Here is a 23735-nt window from a genome sequence, read left to right on the forward strand (position 1 = left end):
GCCACTCAACAGGTTGGTGGAGTCCTCAGTTATGAAGGATGGTACATACACCACGTGAAGAATTATTAGGCAAATGCATATTTTGATCACTTCGATACTTTTTATACATGTTGTCCTACTCAAGGCTGCATAGGCTTGAGAGCCAACTACCAATTAAGTAAATCTCGTGATGTGCATCTCTGTAATGAGGAGGGGTGTTGTCTAATGACATTAACATCCTATATAAGGTGTACTTAATTATTAGGCAACTTCCTTTCCTTTGGCAAAATGGGTCAGAAGAGAGATTTGACGGGCTCTGAAAAGTCCAAAATTGTGAGATGTCTTGCAGAGGGATGCAGCAGTCTTGAAATTTCCAAACTTTTGAAACATGATCACCGAACAATCAAGCGTTTCATGGCAAATATCCAACAGGGTCGCAAGAAGCGTGTTGGCCAAAAAAGGCGCAAAATAACTGCCCATGAATTGAGGAAAATCAAGCGTGAAGCTGCCAAGATGCCATTCGCCACCAGTTTTGCCATATTTCTGTCAGAGCTGCAACATTACAGGAGTATCAAAATGCACAAAGTGTGCGATACTCAGGGACATGGACAAGGTAAGGAAGGCTGAAAAACGACCACCTTTGAACAAGAAACATAAGATAAAACGTCAAGAATGGGCTAAGAAATATCTTAAGACTGATTTTTCAAAGGTTTTATGGACTGATGAAATGAGAGTGACTCTTGATGGGCCAGATGGATGGGCCAGAGGCTGGATCAGTAAAGGGCAGAGAGCTCCACTCCGACTCAGATGCCAGCAAGGTGGAGGTGGGGTACTGGTATGGGCTGGTATCATCAAAGATAAACTTGTGGGACTTTTTCGGGTTGAGGTTGGAGTGAAGCTCAACTCCCAGACCTACTGCCAGTTTCTGGAAGACAACTTCTTCAAGCAGTGGTACAGGAAGAAGTCGGTATCGTTCAAGAAAAATATAATTTTCATGCAGGACAATGCTCCATCACATGCATCCAACTACTTCACAGCGTGGCTGGCCAGTAAAGGTCTAAAAGAAGAAAAAATAATGACATGACCCCCTTGTTCACCTGATCTTAATCTCATAGAGAACCTGTGGTCCATCATAAAATGTGAGATCTAGAGGGAGGGAAAACAGTACACCTCTCGGAACAGTGTCTGGGAGGCTGTGGTGGCTGCTGCACGCAATGTTGATCGAAAACAGATCAACCAACTGACAGAATCTATGGATGGAAGGCTGTTGAGTGTCATCATAAAGAAAGGTGGCTATACTGATCTCTAATTTTTTTTGTTTTTGTTTTTGCATGTCAGAAATGTTTATTTCTAAATTTTGTGCACTGATATTGGTTTACCTGGTGAAAATAAACAAGTGAGATGGGATTATATTTGTTTTTTAATAAGTTGCCTAATAATTCTGCACAGTAATAGTTACCTGCACAAACAGATATCCTCCTAAGATAGCCAAATCTAAAAAAAAAACACTCCAACTTCCAAAAATATTAAGCTTGGATATTTATGAGTCTTTTGGGTTGATTGAGAACATAGTTGTTGATCAATAATAAAAATAATCCTCTAAAATACAACTTGCCTAATAATTCTGCACACAGTGTATGTCTGACATACATGTCCACTCCTGAGGTCTTATGTGTGGAGTCTGAACTGAATACCGACGGCCTTGTTGATGTTGGTAGCCAACAACTACCCTCTTCTGCTCACAAATCATTCCCAACATCTGCAGTTTAGAGTTCCAATGCGTGGGGACATCACTCAAGTCTGTGAGTTGGAAGCTGCAAACGCTGCTGAAACGCGGCAAGGGCGGCAGAAGCTGTAGGTGACTTTCTAAAATGGGCACACAGGCGGCGTACTTTAACAACCAGATTCGGCAACTCTGGGTAGGATTTGAGTAATCACTGAACGACGAGGTTAAGCACATGGGCCAGGCATGGTACGTGTGTGAGCTCGCCTCGCCTCAGAGCCAGGTTCCGGCCATTGTCACACACGACCATGTCTGGTTGTAGGTTCAGTGGTGTGAGCCACAGATCTGCCTTCTTTTTCAGAGCTGTCCACAACTCTTCAGCATTGTGCGGTTTTTCACCTAAGCATACTAACTTCAACACAGCCTGTTGATGCTTGGTCGAGACAGTGCTGCAGTGCTTCCAGCTTGTGACTGATGTGGTCATTTTGGAGATGGAGGCTGAAGAGTAGGAGGAGGCTGAGGAGGATGAGGTGCAGGAGCGGTAGACTGTGGGGGCAACCCTGTTTGACCTAGGGCCTGCGTTCCTTGGAGTCGGGAGGACGTGTTCTGTCCTAGGTCTGACTGAGTCCCGACTTCCACTATGTTAACCCAGTGTGCCGTCTGCGAGATGTACCATCCCTGCTCACAAGCACTTGTCCGCGTGTCTGTGGTTAGGTGGACTTTCCCGGTAACTGCGTTGTTGAGGGCATGGCTAATGTTTTGGGACACGTGCATGTGTAATGCGGGGATGGCACACCGGGAGAAAAAGTGGCGGCTGGGGACCGAGTACCGAGGAACAGCCTAAAACGCAACATTTCGAGTGCAATCGGTGGCGAAATGTGAGAATTTAGTAGTGTGGCCTTTGGAGCGTTGGCTGCGTATTTGCACTTGCATTCCAAGGACTGGGGTATGGACAACTGAACGCTGCGCTGAGACAAGGACGTGGATTTGCTTCCTGATGCTGCTACTTGAGAATGTGCAGTGACAGGTACAGGGCAGGAGGCATCTTTGCATACACCATGAACAGGGGATTTGCTTGCATTCACAGCAGCGGAGGAAGCAGTGGTACCTCACGCAGACACTGTTCCTGGACCCTGGTGTTCGACCGAGAAAGTCGGGTGCTTTGCTGCCATGTGCCTGATCATGCTGGTAGTGGTCAGGCTGTTCGTTTTGCCACCCCTGCTGATGCTGGCATGGCAGGTGGTGCAAGTGACGTTTTTAGGGTTATCGACTGAGTCTTTAAAAAACAACCAGACTCGGGAAAACCTAACAGTTGTACTGGCAGCTTCTTTTGTGTTGGTGTTACGGGGAATAGTTGCCTGCCTTCTCTCTGCGGCCACCACACTGCTTCTTCCTGCATGTTGGAGTGCTCTGCCTCCCTCCCCCTGTGTTGCTGTCCTCACACTGCATGTCCTCCTGCCAGGTTTGGTTATTTACTATATCATCCACCTCCTCGTCTTCCACTTCCGCACCCTGGTCCTCCTCCTGACTTTCTGGCAATTGTGAATCATCATCAACTACCTGTTGGGGTGCTCTGCCTCCCTCCCCTTGTGTGCTGCTGTCATTGCTCTGCATGTTCTCCTGCCAGGTTGGGTCAGTTACTATATTATCCACCACCTCGTCTTCCACTTCAAAATTCTGGTCCTCCTCCTGACTTTCTGCCAATTGTGTCTCAACATCGTCCACCTCTTGTGACACTTTCCTACCATCGCCTTCGTGTGACCGTGGCTGCTCAAATATTTGGGCATCGCTACTTGCGATCTCCTCTTGCCTCACTTCAAGTGGACCGGGCGAGAGGCCCGAATCTATAAATGGAAAAATGAACAGCTCTTCAAAGTGTCCAAATGTGGGATTAGTTGTCTCTGGGCACTCGACATGGAGGGAGGAAGGAGGTTCAGGGTGAGGAATATGCGGTCCAGACTCACAGTTACTGAAACTTGACCGTGTGGAAGACAAGGTGGTGGTGGTGGTGGTGGCTAAGTGACTGGAAGCATTGTCTGCTATCCAATCAATAACCTTTTCACACTGCTCTATGTTCAATAGAGGTGTTCTGCGGTCCCCTATTAATTGGGACAGGAAGGTCGAGGGAGAATATGTGGGTGTTTGTTGTGGCACAATTTCAGCTTGCCCACATCTTCGGCCTCTGCATGCACCATCACCATTACGTCCAGTTCCCTGTCCCTTGCCACGTGCCTTGCCAATTTTAAATGGAAGACAATATCTTCCACGCTCACTACAAATGACTGAATTTGAAGCGAACTTATATGTGATCCGTGTGACGGACAAACCACAGTTTTAAATTCCTGGCCTGTAGGTAACTATTTTGAACAGCAAACTGGTGTCAATTGCTTCACTGACACACTGAAATAAAATTTTAATGGAGGCCAGAAATGGCAATATTTTCTGAAAAAGTATATGTGATCCGTGTGACAGAGAAAACACAGTTTTAAATACCTGGCCTGTAGGTAACTGTTTTGAACAGCCAACTGGTGTCCATAGCTTCACTGACACACTGAAATACATTTTTAATGGAGGCCATAAATGGCAGTATTTTCACCGCAATTATATGTGATCCAAGTGACGGACAAACCACAGTTTTAAATAGCTGGATTTTTAGCGCTGTAAAATAGAAAGGACCTGGTTGTTTTCTGCAGTGCCAACAAGCAAATGGCGCAGAAAAACTCTGTTCTCTGGATTGCTTTTTAAGCAAATAATGAGGATTAAGATCCAAAAAAAATTATTACTGGCCCCTAAGACCTGGGCCTATTTCTAGAAATATCTAACAGCAGCAGCAGGCAAAACTGGAATGGAACCTCTTGTGCTATGTGCACTGCAGTCTGCTATTTTACCAGCCTGCCTGATATCTCTGCAGATGGATTAGTCCTCAGAAGGACTGTTTGTTGAGATGGATATGTGTCTCTAATATAGTTTGGTATACCTACACTAACTACAAACAAGTAAATCTCTCCCTAGCTCAGCAGCACCTCTCCCAACACTGTCTGATTCCGGACTGACTGTGACGAGCATGGCGGCGCCAGGTCATATATAGACCTGATGGCGCTGTGCGGCCAGCCAATCACTGTAATGCCACAACCAACATGGCTGCGGTATTACAGTGAGTGGCAGGCAATCCCTCCATGTTCATTGGCTCTGTAAAGAGCACCAAACATGCAGGGAGGGGACCCGAGCAACCCTGGAAATACTCGGCAAGCACCGAGCATCTCGAGGAGTGAGATGCTCAGGAGAGCACTGAGCAGTAGCAGGCATGCTCGCTCATCACTAGTGCCTACCAAAGGACCAGGGGGCTCAAACAGCAACAATGTTTGGAACCCAGATCCCAGGACAATGAAAAGGGAACAAATGAGTTATCAAGTAATTTTCTAACTACTTTTAATTCAGCTCATTTCCCTCTAAGGAAAGTTCTACAAAAGCATTGGCACATTTTACAAAAAGACCCTATACTGGTCCCCTTATCTCTGACCAACCACGGTTTACTTTCAGACGGGCACCCACTTTGAGAAACCTAATAGCTCCAAGTCGCTTGAGACCTTTGGAAGTACCTTGACACAGCAGACCTTGAACATGCAGTCCCCTGGCAGCTTTAAATGCAAGCAAAAAAATGTCTGTGCTGCAAATGCATTTTGCACAATACACATTTTTTTCAGGTCAAGTAAAATAGGAGAAACCTTCCCTTTAAAAACTTATATGACCTGTCAGACTGAATTCATAATAAACCTTATTGAGTGTAAATGTGGCCTTCAGTTTGTTAGTAGGACAAAGCAAACTTTACATAAAAGGCTCAATTCACACAGAGCTAACATAGCCAAACGCTTTATGTATCATGGTCTCTCCAGACATTGTACCAATGAACATGCATGTATTTCTATTGTCCCAATTGAGTTTATTCCCCCTGAAACCTTAACCGGATGGAAATCCTCAAAACAAAGGAAAATTATTGGATCTATAGGTTGAATACCTTAGAGCCTCATGGACTTAATGAGATCACAGAAGTTTTTTATGTGAGGTTGGCAAGTCTATGGATTATTTTTACTAGAGCTTTTTTTATGTATTTTTATATTTTTACACATAATATTTTTATTTTATTATCATATTTTATACTCTAATTGTCATTTTTATTTTATTTATGCTTACCAGTGGAGATTCTCTTATGGTTTTATGAGGGTACACAACCTATCAAAGAAATATAGAGCGGCCTTATTTTTATATATTTTATATTGTTACTTTATACGCTAATTCTTTATGCCTTTTTGATATTGAGCTGCTTTGTCAAAATTTTCACTATATACAGTACAGACCAAAAGTTTGGACACACCTTCTCATTTAAAGATTTTTCTGCATTTTTATGACTATGAAAATTGTACATACACACTGAAGGCATCAAAACTATGAATTAACACATGTGGAATTATATACTTAACAAAAAAGTGTGAAACAACTGAAAATATGTCTTATATTCTAGGTTCTTCAAAGTAGCCACCTTTTGCTTTGATGACTGCTTTGCACACTCTTGGCATTCTCTTGATGAGCTTCAAGATGCTGTGGTAGCCATGCTGGTTAAGTATGCCTTCAATTTTGAATAAATCCCCAACAGTGTCACCAGCAAAGCACCCCCACACCATCACACCTCTTCCTCCATGCTTCACGGTGGGAACCAGGCATGTAGAGTCCATCCGTTCACCTTTTCTGCGTCGCACAAAGACACGGTGGTTGGAACCAAAGATCTCAAATTTGGACTCATTAGACCAAAGCACAGATTTCCACTGGTCTAATTTCCATTCCTTGTGTTCTTTAGCCCAAACAAGTTCTCTTCTGCTTCTTGCCTGTCCTTAGCAGTGGTTTCCTAGCAGCTATTTTACCATGAAGGCCTGCTGTACAAAGTCTCCTCTTAACAGTTGTTGAAGAGATGTGTCTGCTGCTAGAACTCTATGTGGCATTTACCTGGTCTCTAATCTGTGCTGCTGTTAACCTGCGATTTCTGAGGCTGGTGACTCGGATAAACTTATCCTCAGAAGCAGTGGTGACTCTTGGTCTTCCTTTCCTGGGGCGGTCCTCATGTGAGCCAGTTTCTTTGTAGCGCTTGATGGTTTTTGCAACTGCACTTGGGGACACTTTCAAAATTTTCCCAATTTTTCAGACTGACTGACCTTCATTTCTTAAAGTGATGATAGCCACTCATTTTTCTTTACTTAGCTGCTTTTTTCTTGCCATAATACAAATTCTAACAGTCTATTCAGTAGGACTATCAGCTGTGTATCCACCAGACTTCTGCACAACACAACTGATGGTCCCAACCCCATTTATAAGGCAAAAAATCCAATTTATTAGAGCTGACAGGGCACGCCTGTGAAGTGAAAACCATTTCCGGTGACTACCTCTTGAAGCTCATCAAGAGAATGCCAAGAGTGTGCAAAGCAGTCATCAAAGCAAAAGGTGGCTACTTTGAAGAACCTAGAATATAAGACATATTTTCAGTTGTTTCACACTTTTTTGTTAAGTATATAATTCCACGTCTGTTAATTCATAGTTTTGATGCCTTCAGTGTAAATGTACAATTTTTATAGTCATGAAGATACAGAAAAATCTTTAAATGAGAAGGTGTGTCCAAACTTTTGGTCTGTACTGTATATATATATATTTATATAATATAATATAAATATATATATTTATATATATCTTCTTGTACTTTTTTATTTTAATTACTTTCACCACATTTGCACTAACTTTATTTTTGCACACAGTCTCCACTATAACCCCATGCTGAAACTCTGGAGCACTTTCTCTGAATGCATGCCGAGTTGTGCTTTTTTTTTTCTTTCTCTTTTCCTTTTCTCTTCTTAGCTTCACACTGGATTCTCATATGGCCACACACCTAAATATCCTGACTTTGGTTAAATCTATCCCACTGTGAGACAAGATCTAATCTTGGTTGTCTCACTTTGGTTATGTGCCCACGATGCAGATTTGAAGCAGAAATTTCCTGAGCGTTTTTGCCTCTCCTTGTCAGAAAAAACGCATGCAGCTTTTACATGTGTTTTTGACGCATTTCTACATACATTTTTTTAAGCGTTTTTGAAGCATTTTTGAGCAACAATGAATGATTTAATGATTTTTGGAGCTAAATAAAGTTGGTGGGACATAGATTAAGCCCTTGGATTGCCATAAGAACTGGGGTGAGTATATTGGTTAATTTAAATGATTAAAGAATGGGTCTGTTGTATTTCAAATAAAGTGATTACACTGTGTCTGTGTGTTTCTTTACTTTGGTCATGAAAAGGTCTGATTGACACCTTAACATCACCAAACAAAAAAAGCTGGTTGTCAGCTAGTCCCATTCACCCAATCTTCATTAGCATTTCTATTCACGTAATTTATGCGACTGCTGTGAGCTGTTTTTCTTAGCTTGGGAATGTGCCACTAGGAAAACATTTTCCCTGGCCATAATTAACATCTCACAGCTGGTTCATTAGCCCCTACGTCCCCCCCCCCAGATCAGCACTCAGCAGCGCTTTGCGCTTTGGACACAACGTATTTATGTTGAGTCCAAAATGCGGTCTTATAATCCCGCACTTTTGTTGTCAGTAAATGTGAATCCACCGCACATAATGACACTTCAATCGGTCAAAATCTGCGGCGGAGACTAGCGCGTCCGCTACAGAAGTTGACATGCTGCGGGTGAGTTTGGGTACATGGCCACGGTCAGGAGCCGCACCAGGTTTGACGCTGCATGTTTATACAGCGTCAAATCCGCAGCGTCCGGATGTTACAGCATAGTGGATGGGATATCTAGAAATCCCTTGTCTGCTATGAGTGTATCTTAGGCTGAGAATCACCCGCGGACACTGACATGTGGTGCGTCTTTCAGGACCACAGCATGCCAACTTCTCTTGTGGAGTCGCTAGTCTCCACAACAGAAATCAGACCACTAGAAAGTATTGAATGCGGTAAATCTGCATGGTTCAGTGAACACATGTGGATTTACCTGCGTTCAATAAAATGCAACGTTTTGAACGCAGCCAAAATTTGCGTCTAAAGCAGTGCTACGTCTGAATTATTGGCACAAAGCTTAAAAAAATGGTGTAGGCTCCCGCGTCATTTTTATAACTAGCAGAGGGAAAGCCGACCGTTGGGGGCTGATATTAGTTGTCGCGGAAGGGGCCATTAGCCAAGAATGTTCCATGGCTATTAATATCAGCCCACAGCTGTCAGTTTAGCCTTTACTGGCTAGATATCAGGGGGACCCCAGAAAAAAATTGACATGGAGTCCCCCTTTAAAATCTAGCCAGCAAAGGCTAAACTAGACAGCTGTGGCTGATATTAATAGCCATGGAAGAGGCCATGAATACTAGTCCCCTCTGTGGATATTAATATCACCCCTCAGCAGTCCCATAAATGGCGCAACCATAAGATGCACCAAATCTGGCGCTTAGCCTCACTCTTCCACGCTGCCCTGTAGTGGTGGAACGGGTAATGGGGTTGGGGTTCACATCAGCCTTGTATTGGCGGCTGACGTGAAGATCAGGTAAGTAATGGAAGGCGTCTATAAGACGCCCCCATTACTAACCACGTAGTAAAATGGTGGGCGCATTTTAATTAAAAGACACGGCCAGAATAAAGAATTTTAATGACATAAAACAGACAAGGTTCTACAATTTTTTTATTACACGCCTCCACGAAGCCCTCGATCTCCTGAAAAAAAATGTAAAAAAACAAACAACAATATTCCTCACCTGTCCGCCGTCAATGACGTAATCCACGTAACGCCAAGGTCCCACGATGATCTGGATAATTTCTACAGCTGTGACATCAGCAATCACTGATGTCACAGCTGTAGAATACAGCACTGTATACTGACAGGGGTGTAAAATCACCCCCTGTCAGTATACAGTGCTGCAGGGGGTCACTGGGGTTCATCAGCTGAAGATCAGCTGATGAGCCCCGGTGAGCTAGCCACCATGGGAGAATTTTTGAGAATGCTTCCATGGGGAGGTCACGTGAGCATCAGCTGATCGGTCATGAGACCGATTAGCTGATTACTGGCTTTAGCAATCAGCGGCACTGATGACCTGATGGTCACACAACCATCAGCTGATCGGTGATGTCACAGATCACCTGATGGTCGCGTGACCATCAGGTGATCAGTGACATCACTGCAGGTCCCCGCAGTGTGCAGCGAACCGCCAATGGAACAGCATCACCCAGGAGGTCACCGGGGGCCATCGGAGAGGTAAGTATGAAGGTTTATTTTTTTATTTTTACTTTTTGATTCTTTTTTTACACTGCCACTGGCAGGCTGCCACTTCTCCCATTCACGCTGCTCTCGCTGTTATCAACCAGAGCAGCGGTCAGATGAGAGGAGTAGCAGCCTCCTCTCCCGACCCGGGTATCAGCCGTGGCACGATTTTGCGCCTATTGTTTTACATTGAAATGCAGCAAATCCGCATATATAGATATTATACATGTGGGTTTGCTGCGATTTAATGCAAGTCAATGAAATCGCGCCAAAATTGGTCGTGCTGTGGTTTGTGCCGCAATGATAATCCGCAGTGTAAATTTCCGCATCATGTGCACAGCACATGCGGATTATCATTGCTAAGCATGGCAGACCTCTTACGAAGCGGTTTTAATGCGTTTCTGCGGCGATTTAAACGCTGCGTAAATGCATTAAAACCGCATTGTGTGCACTCAGCCTTTCTTGTATTTTTTAATTACTCTTTATGTTTATCTTTGCTCACAATTCATATATATTCATCACCTCTTTTTATTTTTTTTATATTTTACATATCAGTCTGCTCGATCAAGGTTTAACCTTATTCCCTGCACTCCTTCCCTATTTATTTATTTAGTTTTTCTCTACTTTATTAACCACTTTACCTTCCGTGTGTCAACACCCTTTTTTTTTTCTTTCTCTCTCCTTTTTTTTTTTCTCCTTTTTTTTCTTTTTCCTTGCTACCCCCCCTCCCTTTCAGGTGCGCTCCTTATGCTTTTTGGAGCCATTTTCTCCTACTTAAAGTCCTCAGTTGTTGTGTGCTGTTCATTTGGTTTTTATACCTTGAGAAAGGTGCTGGTCCGGCGGAGAAGCGCGTTGGTATTAATAAAAACCATCTTGGAATCCCAAGCCTCTTCATTCCCGCAGCGCAGCCCACCTAAAGTGCCAGCTTCCATTTTTTGCCATTACCTTTGGAAGAACCATTTCCTCCAGCCACGTGGGAAGCAGCAGTGGCTTTTGATGCCATTATAGGTGTTGTGCCTGCACACAACACCTTTAGGTGAGTGCTACCATTGATTACACCTACCCATTGCCAGACGGCATTGCCCTATTTTGTGTACGCTTTTGTCCCTCTCCAGAGCTTCTCACTTTAATAAATTAGGCACATTTTAAGACTGTATAGTCCAAGTTTTCACTGTTTAAAAGTTAGATAACTTTAGTAAATCAGGTCCTCTGCGTGAAAATACAAGGATCAAAGATATCTTGAGATCCCATAGAGTTTTTCACTTTATTTTATACAAATCGAGTTTTGAATAATAATGGTTATTATGTATATCTGCTATGTTCATCCATGTATAAAAATTAGATATAACCAAACTAATTTGATGTGAATCAAATTCCTGATGATTTTTTACAAACTTTAAGAATTTACAACTGGATTCCCACAAATATCCAAAAATCCCCATTGGTTAAAGCAGTCTTTAGCAATGTGTAAAATGGCAGAGAAGGGCTACATGACCTTGGGCAAAGCTTAGCAGACTTCCCTATAATGCCTTGCAGCTATCACACTATAGTACAGCTGTATAGCATAGCGGTAAGGAACTATCATAGTCTGTATAAAAGCAGAAATAGGGAATACAGCTGCCATTTGGGGGTGTATCTTGATAGTGAGAGACCTCACAGCTCACAGCTTAGCAATAGAGATAGGGAGAGAAAGCCATAAAACATTGAACAAACATTACTGATAATAGGTATCAGCTCAGCAATAAAAAACTGTTACCATCTGGTTACCCATAGCCATATATGTTAAAGTCACTTTGATATTATTAGGGATGTGTTTGGATTAAAGAGATTGATATTAGTTTGATATTGTTCTTAGAGTGCTGTACATATTTTTTCAAGTCAATTCGTCTATTTGCGATTTGCTGCAAATCAATAAACAAAAAAAACATTGTTAAAGCTGGTAAGTTAAAATTTTAAAAGAATCTCTCCTTTCTAATAAATAGATTAAATGTGGAAAAAAAATTGGGCTGGTTTATTAAAACTGTATAACTTTTAGAAAGTGAAAATTTATCAATGTTTACTCCAACTTTTAGTTGGCAAACTACAGAAAATGTACCCTAAACTTTGGCACAAATTGATTTCAATTTGAGCCACACCCTTTCCGACAAAATGTTGTTAATAAAACACAGACACACAGGAAAAAAATATTTTATTTGAATAAAGACTCCCCACACTCCCTCGTTTACTCATTTATTAATTAAAAATAAATCCAGGAAGTTGCGACGGTAATCCAATAGTGAAATTTGCCACGACGCCCTTCGGATACTATGGAGTCTCGTTCTGAGACAGTTCTCAGAACGAGAATTCATAGTTCACTTGCGGTCAGTGGCAGGCACGGAAATTCTCACACTCCTGCCTGCTACTGACGGCGAGTAACCCTATGGAGCTTCGTTCTCAGAATGTTCTCAAACTGGAGCTCCATAAACTGGATGAAGAAGACTGGGATCTTTTTGGGACCCCTATATTATGGACTATGTTGAACCCTGTGGCTTATTATTACTTTTTTTCATTATTATTTTTTAATAAATGGGAAAAAGAGACATTATTGGAGAGGTTTTTTTCAAATAAAGATTTTTCTTCAGTGTGTTTTCTTCTCTTTTTACTTACTGGGTTAGTAAAGAGGGTGTCTGCTAGACGCCTCTCCAATACTAACTCGTGGGCTTGATGTCAGCAGACATTACACAGCTAACATCAACCCCACAATCCCATTTCTATGATTTCCACCGCACCAGGGCAATCAGGAAGAGCCAAGTCTAAGTGCCAGAACTGGTGCATCTAATGGATGAGTCATTTCTGGGGCTGCTGAGGGATGGTCTTATTAGGATGGGATGGGGCCAATATCCATAGCCCTTTCCAGCTTATTAATATCAGTCTGCAGATGTCTGCTTTGACTTAGTTAGTTATTAAAAATAGGGGAGACCCCACATCATTTTTTTTTTAGCATACCCCCATTTTTAATTACCAGCAAAGACAAAGCAGACAACTGGGGGTTGATATTAATAGGATGGGAAGGTCCATGGATATTGGCCCCTTCCCAGAATAATAATTCCAGCCCACATTTGTTTTCTTTCCCTTGGGTAGTTATTAAAAATAGGGGGGACTCCACGTTATTCTTTTCATTCATTATTTATTAGTATTTTAATTTACTTTTTTATTAGTAATTGTAACATCCCTGGCGGCGTGCTGGTATGGCTTACCACCTTCCACCATGTAAGACCGCCATCTTACCTATCAGTCCTGGCTGCACACTTTGCTCCAGAACCTGCTGTGTGCATGTCTCTTGTCTGATTGCTTAGGGCGGCGGCGGGGTTACTGTCTGATTCTTATAGTTACTGTGTGCGCACTCCTAATGCATCCCCAGCCTATTGTTGTGAGTCACTGGATACTTAAACCCCCTCCACCCAGTAGGAGGGGCCTGAGCAACACTTTCTTTCAGTATGTTCTGTGCAACTGAGTTGCCAGGTCCTGTCCTGTATCTTGTCTGCTTCCACCACCCTGTACTCAGGCCTCTTACCTGTATCTGTGACTTCTAGTCTGTTCCGCCACCCTGGGGGCTGTATACCCAGGCTCGTTACCTGTATCTGTGACTTCTAGTCTGTTTCCTCCACCCTAGTAGCTGAGTTCCCAGGGTCTTTCCTGTATCTTGTTCCTGGTTCAGTTCCTGTCTGAACTATGTCCTAGCTCATTACTTGTTTGTCTCTATGTTCGCATCTTCCCTTTTCCTGCAGTGTCTGAACCTGCACCTAACTCCAATTTGTTGTCTCTGTACTTCTGTTTGTGAGTTTAGTGTTCACTCGCTACTTCATTGTAAGTACTTGGTGTGTTTCTGCTCTGCTTGTCTACCGTACTTGCGGGTTTTGCTCTGCTCTGCTTGTCTCCCGCACCTGCGGGTTTTGCTCTGCTCTGCTTGTCTACCGCAGCTGCGGGTTTTGCTCTGTTCTGCTTGTCTACCGCATCTGCGGGTTCTGCTCTGCTCATCTACCACACCTGTGGGTTTTGCTCTGCTCTGCTTGTCTACCGCACCAGCGGGTTTTGCTCTGCTCTGCTTGTCTACTGCACCTGCGGGTTTTGCTCTACTCTGCTCGTTTACAGCACCTGCGGGTTTTGCTCTGCTCTGCTTGTCTGCCGCACCTGCGTCTCTGTTCCTGTATCCCAGTCTGTACTGGTCCTTATCCTGCCTGCGTCCCTGCTTGCCAGTACCCACCTGTTTGCATACCAGCCGCGCCTGCCAGTACCCACCTGTCAGTATGCCAGCCTAACTTGCCTGATCCTGCATTCCCCGGTGTGGGTCAACAGCTGTGACTGGGGTCTGACCTGGAGTAGCACCTAGTCCCTCTGCTAGGTTCCTCCCTGGTTCACAGAGTCGACCGAGCTGCTGTGCAACCTTGGTCGGACCGAGTTAATACTTAGTCATGCCCTTCCAGGCACTCCTCGGTTCATTGTCCAGTGGGATCACTAGCCATGCTCACGTCAGTCAGTCCGGGCATGTGCGTAACAGTAATAAATAAATAAATGAAGAAAACGGTGTGGGGTCCCCCTATTTTTAATAACCAGCTAAGGGAAAGCAGATAGTTGCAAGCTGATATTAATAGGCTGGAAATGCCCATGGTTATTGGCCCCTTCCCAGCATAATAAGGCCAGCTCACAGCTGTCTTCTTTCCCTTGGCTAATTATTAAAAATAGGGGTGACCCCATGTCGTTTTTTTCATTTATTTATTTATTAGTATTTTTCATTCTTTCATTCATTCATTTATTAGTAATAAATAAATAAATAAGCAAATTTAAAAAATGGCATGATCAAGCTAAGGGAAAGAAGACAGCTGCGGGCTTATATTAAGAGGCTGGAAAACTCCATGGTTATTGGGCCATTCCCAACCTACAAATATCAGCCTGCAGCTACCCCAGTGGTGGAGCATCATATCTGATGCACCAATTCTAGCACTTAGTCTCAGTTCTTCCAGATTGCCCTGGTGCGGTGGCAATCGGGGTAATTTGTTTTTTGGGGTCAGTAATGGAGAAGTATCAGTCAGACATCCCCATTACTAACCCAGTAGTAAAAATAAATAAACACACACAGAAAAAAAATTCATTTGATTAAAGACTCCCTCACACTAGCCCTTTTTCACCCATATATTAATAAAAAGATCCAACAAAGTAATCCACTTCCATCTTCTTCTTTGTCTCCGGTGCCTGTGAATAACAGTAAAGCTACCATTATGCACAGGCCCCAGCTGATAAATACTCTTATTAGCGTCACCTACTCTCGCTGTTATCAGCGAGAGCAGGCGATGCTGACAACAGTAGTAATCATCAACTGGTGACTGACCAGCGGTAATCTTGTCACCACCGGTTACAGCTGTTGGCTCATACCCAACGGCTGTGACCGGCGGTGACTTCAGTAAGGTTACCGCTGGTCACAGCCGGTGTTTCCCACGATGTTACACAGAGGACAGAGTGGGAACCGCTAGACATTCAGGCCACCTGAATAAGGTTCTGGTTTGGCATCAAATTTGGATACCATTCTGGTACCCGAATTAAGATGTTTTTTTTAATTTCAGCCAAACTCGACGAACCCGATTATCCATGGGTCTGTTCATCCTTAGCACTAATTCCTTAACAGATTTTTCTTGCTCCGATGTTCTGCCATTCACCTTTTGTGCAGTAAATTGCAACATAGCCACATTCACAAGGTGCCATTAAGTAGTTGAGAGTATTTAGGCTGTGTACCCACGATGCAGAAATGCTTCATATTTTTTCCGCTTCTCCCTGGCAGGAAAAACGCATGCAGTTTTTACATGCGTTTTTCCCGCCAGGTAGAAGCGTTTGTCAAGCGTTTTTGCATGCATTTCTGCATGCAGGTTATCAAGCGCTTTTCCAAGCGATTTTAGGCTATGTGCCCACGTTGCATTTATGAAGCAGAAAATTTCTGCTGCATAAATGCAAGTCCTCTCCCGGAAAAACGCATGCGGAATTCCGCACGCGTTTATCGCGCATTTTTCGCGCGTTTATCACGCGTTTTCCACATGCGGAATTGCCTTGCGTTTTTTATGCATTGGACAAAGGCAATTCCGCTTGCTGAAACGCAAAATTAAATGACATGCTGCGGATTTTTGAACGCGGCATAAACGCTGCGGAAAAATCCGCAGCATGTGCATAGAACTTGCGGAATCCCATTGGGGACAATGGGGTGCGGATATACATGCGTTTTTCAAGCGTTTACGCTGCGGAAATTCCGCAGCATATACGCTTGAAAAATGCTACGTGGGCACACAGCCTTAGCATCACTTGGAAAGTGCTTGACAACTTGTTCACACTATATAAATCCATGCAACCGACATGGATTTATAGTAGTGTGACCAATTTAGTTAAAAAAAAAAGAATAAGAATGGAAAAAAAAAATAATAATAATTATAATCACCTTCCGATGTCCTCCCGGTGCCTCAATGCAGCATCCGGTGTCTTGGGCGGCTCGCGTGGTGTGACAGGTCACATGACTCAATGACGTCATGGCAGGTCCTTCACAACAACGCGACCCATACAGCAGACCAGACGGCGGAGAGAAAACACCGGGAGGACATCGGAAGGTAAGTATAATCTTTATTTTTTATATTAAATTCTTTTTTTTACAGTTTCTGTGGTACCCAGGTCTGGAGGAGAGTCTCCTCTCCTCCAGACCTGGGTACCATCTGCACATTGAACCGTGTGATATCCGCTTGAGCAGATGCAGTGATGCGGATGTCATGCGGTCCAATGCAAGTCAATGGCAGTGATTACGCTTCGTGTCTGCAAAATTAATGGACATGCTGCGTATTTTTCCACAATGATAATCTTCAGCGGAAATTTCCGCAGCATGTGCAAAGCACATGCGGATTATCATTGGGGACCATGGGTCACGTATTACCAAGCGTTTTTTAAGCGTTTTTGCTGCGGAAATTCCGTGGCAAAAACGCTTGAAAAACGAATAGAGGGCAAGCAGTCTTACTGACAAAATGGGCTTTTGTCAATTGCTTAAGGTAATCAACAGGGGTCCTAGAGGTCACATCTGTTCTGATCATGAATGAATGGCATATTGTAACAATGTATACTCATGATTCCTATACAGTCCCTGACAGAAGTTTTGTTGCTTATCCATGTTATGTAAATAAAAGCTTATAACCTGACGTTAAATTTATCCATTGGTTTTATAAATTACTCTTTTGAAAGCTGAAACCCTCCCAAATTTGGTTTGGGTTAAGAAAATAAATTGGCATCAATGCTGAAATATTGATCATTTCATGAACACAGACTGGTCAGATTTTGGCAAGACAAAAGTATTGTCGCCCACAGAAAGTAATGTGATATTCAAACAAATAATTATCTTAAAATACAAATATATGTTGCATAACATTGGTGAATGAAGTTGTGCTGTTATTAGAGTCATATTTAATATTTTGTGTGACTTCCATGAGCTTGAAGGACTGCATCCATGCGGTTCAACAATGATTCATACAATTTATTAATGAAGTCATCAGGAATAGCAGAGAATGCCGTCTTACATACCTCCCAGAGTTCATCTAGATTATTTGGTTTTATCTTCCAAGCTTCCTCTTTCATCCTACCCCAAACATGCTCAATGATGTTCATGTCTGGTGACTGGGCTGGCCAGTCCTTGAGCATCTTGATCTTTTTTGCCTGGAGGAACTTTGTTGTAGAGATGGATGTATGAGATGGAGCACCATCCTGCTGCAGCATTTGACCCCTTTTATGATTTGGAATGTAAGAGGTAGCTAATACTTCTTGATATTTTAGGCTATTGCTATTGCCTTCCACCTTGCAAATGTTTTGCACACCCCCATACTGAATGTAACCCCAGACCATGATCTTTCCACCACCAAATGTAACTGTTTTCTGGGTGTATTTTGGATCCATACGGGCTCCATACGGGCTCCAGTAGGTCTCCTGCAGTATTTGCAGCGGCTGTGGTGTAATTCTACTGAAGATTCATCAGAGAAATCCACCTTCTGCCACTTTTCCAGCGTTCATCTGTTTAGCAGGCTGTGGTACTTTGCAAATGCTTTTTATTTGCCTTTTGTTTAGTGTTGGCTTCTGGGCACTGATTCGACCATGGAGGCCATTTCGAGACAGAATCCTACAAACTGTTCTAGTTGACACAGTGACTTGAGGTGACCAGGCCTGTTGGAGCTCTGCTGCAGTGGAAGAGGGGCTTGCTTTGGAATTTCTAACCAACAAACGTTCCTCCTGAGCAGTTGTCTTGCCGGGTCTGCTGGACCTGGGCTTGTCAAACACATCTCCAGTCTCTTCAAATCTTTGTTAAATTCTTTGTACTTGAAGCTAAGACACATTAAATGTGCCAGCCACCTCTGCAGTGGATCTGGTCTCCAGCCTCTTGATAATCAAGGCTTTGGTCGCAGGGTGGATTTTTGGCATGTTGTCAGAGCTCAAGTTGCAGTTAAAGTGAAGGTCTGGGGTGCTGGGTTTCTTTTTATACACACCCACTAATTAACCGATCATTTACTGAGCACTGGTGAGGATGTAAACTAGGAATTGGGTGCATTATATCACCAGACGACAAAACTTTTGTCTTGCCAAAATCTGACCATTCTGTGTTCATTAAATGATCAATATTTTAGCATTGATGCCAATTTATATTCTTAACCTAAACCAAATTTGGGAGAGTTTCAGCTTTCAAAAGAGTAATTTATAAAACCAATGGATGAATTTAATGTAAGGTTATAAGCTTTTATTTACATAACATGGATAAGCGACATAACTTCTGTCAGGGAGTGTAATGGACCTATCACTTAAAACTATTATGATTTAGGTGTGATCACTATTTAGCTCACTTTTGTTAACTAGGCATATTCATTACATTATTGGAGGTTCACTCGTCATGATTGAACACTATATTAAAGTTAGCAGCAATCATAATTTTACCTTTTCAGAAACATCATTTGCTTTGTATACAACCTCATTCATCAATATCCTAAAAACGTCTTCCACAAATTTTTCTCCAGAAACACAGTCAATTATTGGTCCATTGAGTACAACACCTTCCACAAGTACCGCATTTTTTTTCATTCCCTTTGTCTCTTGTGAGCTTGAATCAGCTAAAAAACAAAATGATTTCAATTAGAAATAAAACTCCTCCAGGAAATTATATTCAGTGAAAATAAAAGAAAGTAAAAGTAACATTTTTTCTGCAAAGTAATAGCATACTTATGCTCTTTAATGCTCAGTGGGGGGCACTATCTTGTCTAATGCATGACAGGTCAAAGGGAAATTTACAGCCTTAATCTTTGGAAATCAATGCAGACAAAAATAAGAGATCATATGCATACACAACATCATGAGAGTAGTTATGATAACGTCGCAAATGTTAGCTCAAGACAACTTTATATTTGATTTATGAAACCAATTTTAAAAAGATCTTGCCATTGAATAAATGGATACATCAAATAGAATAGTTTAATATCTTCATTTAAAGTCAAGGAATTTGGTAAGATTTTGTAGTCTTTTTCTATATTAATAAAGACATTTGATACTGTGCTACACAACAACCTTGTACTAAAGCTCCAGAAGCAGGGACCAGAGGACAATATATGTGTGAAGAATATTGGACATACAATTCCATGTCAATCCTTTGTGTCCTATTTGGCATGGTATTATAAAATCCCCTTCATTGTGCAGTTGTAACAGAACAGCTAGCAGCAGCAGGATGGGGTCAAGAGTCCAAAGACTGTGAGTAACAGATCTCATACCTTGAGCCAGCTCAGCTCAAAAGAAAGGGCTAGATTGGCATGTGAATACCATGCGGTCTGAGTCAGCTATGATTTCATAAGGAGAATATGGACTTATTGTGCACACTAGCCATACATCGTGTATATTTTCGAGTTCCTCAGAACATGACGAATGCCTACCTGGGTCTCGACTCGTTGTAGCACATAGGGATACGGAGATACATAGAACAACTAGTAACAACCAGATAGCTAAGCTGTGTTTAGTCTCCAGATCCAACGGCACAAGAACCGCTGCCCTAGGACCGTCCAGAAAGGAGTTATGATTTTTAATCGGTTTTGGGAGATTCAGCTACAAACCTCCAGGGAAGGGGACTTAGGTTACACCCAGGGGGCAGGAAGGGAGTGACATTCAAGGGGTTAAATGCTCCTGCAAGGCATGGCTTTTTTGCCGGGGAGTTCACGATGACATATCGTGTGGGGAGTTTAAGTATTTGATCACCTACCAACCAGCAAGAAGAATTCTGGCTCTCACAGAGCTGTTTATTTTTCTTTAAGAAGCCATCCTACTCTGCACTCATTACCTGTATTAATTGAACCTCTTTGAACTCGTTACCTGTATAAAAGAAACCTGTCAACACACTCAATCAATCACACTCTAACCTCTCCACCATAGCAAGACCAAAGAGCTGTCTAGAGACACCAGGGACAAAACTGTAGACCTGCACAAGGCTTGGATGCTTGGATGAGATACAGGAAAATAGACAAGCAGCTTGATGAAAACAACTGTTGGCACAATTATTAGAAAATGGAAGAAACACAAGATGACTCTTAATCTTCCTTGGTCTGGGGCTCAATGCAAGATCTTGCCTCATGGGGTAAGGAAGATTCTGAGAAAGGTCAGGAATCAGCCCAGAACTACACGGAAGAACCTGGTCAATGACCTGAAGAAAGCTGGGACCACAATCTCAATCTCACATTACCGTTAGTAACACGCTACACCATAATTGCTTAAAATCCTGCAGGGCACGCAAGGTCCCCCTACTCACACCCGCACATGTACAGGCCCGTTTGAAGCTCGCCAATGACCATCTGGATGATCCAGAGAAGGTATCGGAGAAGGTCATGTGGTCAGAGGAGACCAAATTAAAACTTTTTGGTATCAACTCCACTCACAGTGTTTGAAGGAAGAAGGATGAGTTCTACCCCAAGAACACCGTCCCAACCATGAAGCATGGTGGGGGAAACATCATACTTTGGGGGTGCTTTTCTGCAAATGGGACAGGATGACTGCACCATATTGAAGGGAGTATGGATGGGATCATGTATCGTGGGATTTTGGCAAACAAACTCCTTCCCTAAGTAAGAGCATTGAAGATGGGTTATGGGTGGGTCTTCCAGCATGACAATGACCTGAAACACACAGCCAGGGCAACTAAGGAGTGGCTCCTTATGGAGCTTTTTAAAGGTCCTGGAGGTGCCTAGCCAGTCTCCAGACAAAAACCCAATAGAAAATCTTTGGAGGGAGCTGAAGCTCAATGTTGCTTAGTGACAGCCCTGAAACCTGAAACATCTGGAGAAGATCTGTATGGGGGAGTGGGCCAAAATCCCTGCTGCAAATCCCTGCTGCAGTGTGGGCAAACTTGGTCAAGAGCTATAGGAAACTTCTGACCTCTGTAATTGCAAACAAAGGTTTCTGTACCAAATATTAAGTTCTGTTTTTCTATTGTATCAAATACTTATTTCATGCAATAAAATGCAATTAATTTTGTGAAGCTCATACAATGTGATTTTCTGGATTTTTTTTAAGATTCTGTCTCTCACAGTTGAAGTGTACCTACGATAACAATAATTATTACAGACCTCACCATTCTTTGTAGGTGGGAAAACTTGCAAAATCGGCAGTGTATAAAATACTTATTTTCCCCACTGTATACAACTATTTAACTCTGTAATATTCATGTTACTGATATACTAATTATCAACATGACTCATGTTACAGACCATGATGCAGCAAACCTTGATGCCGCACATATAGTAAGTCATTCCCAATTCACTGATTGCTGGGCAGTTAAACCTCTGGTACACCCTGCGATCTCGCGAATGGGGCTCTGAAACCTGGGAAACAGGCTTTGCATAGGCCACTTTGAATTGAGCAAAGATGCCCCTTCTTCATGACCTTCACTCAATTCATGGTCAATGGGACTGCAGGAGAAAGCCGAGCAAAGTGCTCAGTTGTTTTTTAAATTTCATAGACCGTGAATGAAGTTGATTTCAAGTATTATCACCTTCGATTCGATGAAGATAGAGGCTGTACGGATCCTGATTCCTCGGTTCAGGAGCCTATTCTCAGGATAATTGTTGGTCTGCTCAGACCTTCAGTGATCAGCAAATTATCCACTATCCTGTTGATACTTACTGGTGCATAACCTTTTAAAATGATTGTCACATATAGAACATTTATTGCCTAACCACAATAAATGTATGATTACTGGGAGTCTGGCTGCAGAGAACCCCTCTGAGAATGGGGGCCTAAAGTTTTTTTTGTGAAAGGAGTGGTGGATTAGTGATGTTTGTTGTTTATGGGATAAAGCCTTTTAACTAACACTTTTAGATTATGCTGTGCTAAGGGTCACTTTAAGGTTTGGTACTTCATGATCTATAACACTTTAAAGAGTTATTCTTATAATGATAAATTGCTAAAATTGCAGAAAGGTTAAAAAATTTGTAATTTACTTATTAAAAATTCACAAAAAAGGAGGAATTTTTAATTGTATTGTTTACTACTGGCTGCCTATTTTACCAGTCTTGCCTGCAGTGTATTAGCTGTGGTTCAATCATAGGAAAGGAGCACAATCCTTTCAAGCGTTTTTCTATAGAGCATGTAAATTCTGTTCTGAAGCTATCCAGATCACTGGATCCAGCCAGCTTCAGTCACCTTGGGCTCGTCCTATGCTTTAGAGAAAAAACTGCTTGCAACATCTGTGATTAAAACAGTTGAGACGAGAGCCACTGGGCTAAATTGTCAATCAATCAATAGTGCATTGCCTTTCGGGTAGTTGGAAGCTAGATGGATGGTGAGGAGTCTGCTTCTGAAGATCAGTGATGACAAAAACCTTGAAGTGTCCAGTCTATAATTGCTACATTTGTATTTATGTTATATACATTAAATTGGATTGAAAGTAGATACTTTGTGGAAGAATAACAGGGATAGATTACCCACGATGCACCCAAGGCAAATTTTAGGACTACATGGACTTCGCATGTAGGCCAAAATTGGCCCCAATTTATTAAAGCTTTTTAACCAAAACACTTTGAAGGTTGCACAAAAATTTTGTGACTTTTGGTATTTTCACGTTGGTTTTGTGCAGCTGCCCCAAAATGGTTGGAGCTGGGGCAAGATAGGCTGGAACAGGATCGGGATACTAGAACTTGTCTAATTCATGCGAGGTATATAATGCATACTCCAGCCTCTGACTAATGCAAGATTTGTGGGGCAGTGCACATAGGTGCACATCTTTTTTCAGAAGTGACATATTCATTAAGAGGAATTTGCCTCCTAATGAATCAGGAGAGTCAGACCCAAATACGCCCTGGAAGAATTTAGCTCATTGGTAGTTGGCCGTGTTCACACAGGCATACATTTTCTTGTCCAAACAGGAATGTATATTAATTTCATAAACTTCTAGTAGAAAATAATAACAAAACAAAGAGTCCATAGAGCATGTCACGCTTTAAGGTGTCGCAAGTGGTTTTAAGACCCACTGTGCCATGAACCGGACTTACCTTGGAGGGGCATGACTAAGCATCTACCTTGGTGTTCCCTGGAGCCTCTAGTGGTGAGATAAGACTTGTGCAGCAGGTAGCTGCCAGGTACCACTCCTGGGTGCCTCCGGCATTAGCTGCTGATTCCAAAGGGCAGGAACGGTACTACCGTCCAGAACGATCACTTGGGACTTGTTCAGACAGG

At 42.5% G+C, this 23735-nt stretch overlaps 1 protein-coding gene across 1 annotated transcript in view; it reads right to left on the minus strand.

The window, feature by feature from the left end:
- The window catches only part of GADL1 (glutamate decarboxylase like 1), a 564135-nt gene that overhangs the window by 445871 nt on the left and 94529 nt on the right, over window positions 1–23735 (minus strand). Inside the window, exon 2 of the mRNA XM_073678031.1 lies at window positions 18966–19138. Coding sequence (XP_073534132.1) covers window positions 18966–19138 — 173 coding nt within the window. The remainder of the gene's footprint in view (window positions 1–18965; window positions 19139–23735) is intronic.

Source organism: Phyllobates terribilis, unplaced genomic scaffold, assembly GCF_046119375.1.
Source record: "Phyllobates terribilis strain yellow unplaced genomic scaffold, ASM4611937v1 Scaffold_4__5_contigs__length_816908805, whole genome shotgun sequence".
Lineage (NCBI taxonomy): Eukaryota > Metazoa > Chordata > Amphibia > Anura > Dendrobatidae > Phyllobates > Phyllobates terribilis.